At 64.9% G+C, this 2,073-nt stretch overlaps 1 protein-coding gene across 1 annotated transcript; it reads right to left on the bottom strand.

Moving 5' to 3' along the window:
* Nucleotides 1-291: 291 nt before the first annotated feature.
* Nucleotides 292-2,064, bottom strand: EMIHUDRAFT_456002 (hypothetical protein; the record flags this gene model as incomplete). Its single annotated transcript, XM_005784980.1, has 7 exons — nucleotides 1,751-2,064; nucleotides 1,388-1,663; nucleotides 1,258-1,307; nucleotides 1,133-1,195; nucleotides 693-961; nucleotides 508-554; nucleotides 292-435 (listed from the first exon to the last, which is right to left on the bottom strand). The coding sequence occupies exons 1-7, from the start codon at nucleotides 2,030-2,032 to the stop codon at nucleotides 292-294; spliced, it is 1,131 nt and encodes a 376-aa protein (XP_005785037.1). The 5' UTR covers nucleotides 2,033-2,064.
* Nucleotides 2,065-2,073: the final 9 nt, after the last annotated feature.

Below are 2,073 nucleotides of genomic sequence, written 5' to 3'. Positions count from 1 at the left end.
AAGCGGGGGCAACCCTCGCGTCTCCACGTCCAACGACAGGAGCCCCACGGCATTCAAAGTGCAAGGCCCGGTGCGCGTGGGTGAGCGGTGTGTGTGTGTGTGTGTGTGTGTGTGTGTGTGTGTGTGTGTGTGTGTGTGTGTGTGTGTGTGTGTGTGTGTGTGTGTGTGTGTGTGTGTGTGTGTGTGTGCGTGTGTGTGTGCGTCCCGGCCTGAGGAGTCAGCGAGTAGACCTCAAGGCTGCTTCCTACCCCTCGGTGGGCGGCTTCGGGCCTCGGTCTCGTCCCCTCTCGGCTAACTCTCGCGCCATCGGATGATGTACGGGAGACGGATGCCGCCCTCGAACGCCGATTGCTTGCCGCCGCGGCCCGGTCCTGTCGAGCCGAGCTCGTTCTCTCGCGTCTGCTCGGGCCCGTGGTCAGACGAGAAGAGCACGACCTAGTTGATCACCAACTCGTTATTCATCACTTCGCCGCCGCCGAGTCAGGCCCGTGGCCAGAAGATAACGGCCGTGTTGTCGCGGACGCGCGTCTCGTCGAGCGCCGCGAGGAGGCGGCCTGTAGTGGTTACGAGAATAAGTAGTCCTACGTCCTTCTTCGTTGGGAGCTCACCGGGCGTCAGCCCCACCTGTACACGAGGATCAATAGTTCATGGCGAGTGAGTTCATTGATCCCAAATCGGGCGTCAGCCTCCACCGATGTGCACGTCTAGCCCGTACATCTCGCCGAGGTAGGTCGCCATGCCGTCGGCGAGGCTGGTGTTGTACCGCTGCAGCACCCTCGCCTTGCTGCCGCCCGGCTGCGCAGAATGCTTCACCTTGGCCTTGTACCCTGCCGCACCCAGCCTTGCGTGGTCGTCGAAACGCCGCTGCATGCCGGCGGGGAAGAGGTGCCGGTCGAATCCCTCTGCGGAGAACCGGTCGCGGAACCGGTCGCCGAGCCAGGGCATGGCTCGTGTCCGCGGCCTGTGAGTCCATTCATTCATGGATCGATTCACTCACGTGGGCGGCGGGGGGGCTGGCTCGTCATTCCGTCCCTTTGATAATTGGTGAGCTAGCGGCCTGGTGGTGGCGCTCCCACTCCCCATCTCTCTCGCCCCGAGGCCTCCGTGTGCTTTGCGTCTCTTGTGGGATGGCCTGGTGGCGCGGGGAGCCACGTGGTTGATCGCCTCGCTCCTTGGCGGGAACATCGGAACCGGCCTAGCACACCAATCAATCATTCACGCGATGCGCAATGAATAGGGTGCGCTGCGCGCGGCTGCCGGTGCGGCGTCATCGCCCACACATCCATGTAGAAGGGCGGCTTGGCGACCTGTTCCCAACATCATTTCCGGTCATCATCTCAACATGTCCATGTGGAAGCAGAGGGGCTGTGGAAGGGCGTCTGGCGACCTCGTATAGCCACGAGACGGCGAGGTCGAAGTAGCCCCCGTCGCGGCCGTACCAAGTGCGATCGCTGTGGTCGACGCCTCGCACGCAGTAGCGGCCCTCGAGGCGCGAGCGGCGTGGCGCCGTGCCGTTTGGCCAGCCCTTCTCGTCGATGACGTCGAAGCCGTACGTCCCGGCGGCGATGTTCTTGGAGGTGTCGATGGCGGTCGCCGTCTTGCCAATGTTCCACTTTCCGAAGTGGGCCGTGGCGTAGCCAGCGGCGCGCAGCATCTCGCTCACCTGGGGGCCGTGGGGCGGGAGTTTCTCGGGTGAGGGGCGCTGTGCGTGGGCAGGGATGGCGGCGACAGGCACGGCTGTCTCGCTCACCGGAGGATGCGGCAACCCCTCGACGCCGACATTCATCTCGGCGGGCATCCGTCCCGTGAGCCAGGCGTTGCGGCTCGGCGAGCAGGTTAGGCCGAGCGTGTACGCGGCGGTGAAGCGCGCGCCGTCCCGCTGCAGCGCCGCGAGGTGCGGCATGTGAGCGTACGGATGGCCGAAAGATGCAGTGCCGCCGCACACGACGGCCGGGTCGCCGCCGGGCACGCAGGGCAGGTCCCCGGAGCCCATGTCGTCGGTGAGGATCAGAACGAAGTTTGGTCGCGCCATGATAAACGTCTGGGCTGGAGAGGTCGGGAGAGGTCTCGAGA

The sequence above is a fragment of the Emiliania huxleyi genome (genome assembly GCF_000372725.1).
Source record: "Emiliania huxleyi CCMP1516 chromosome Unknown EMIHUscaffold_165, whole genome shotgun sequence".
Taxonomy (NCBI): domain Eukaryota; phylum Haptophyta; order Isochrysidales; family Noelaerhabdaceae; genus Emiliania; species Emiliania huxleyi.
This window is presented reverse-complemented; position numbering and strand designations above follow the sequence as displayed.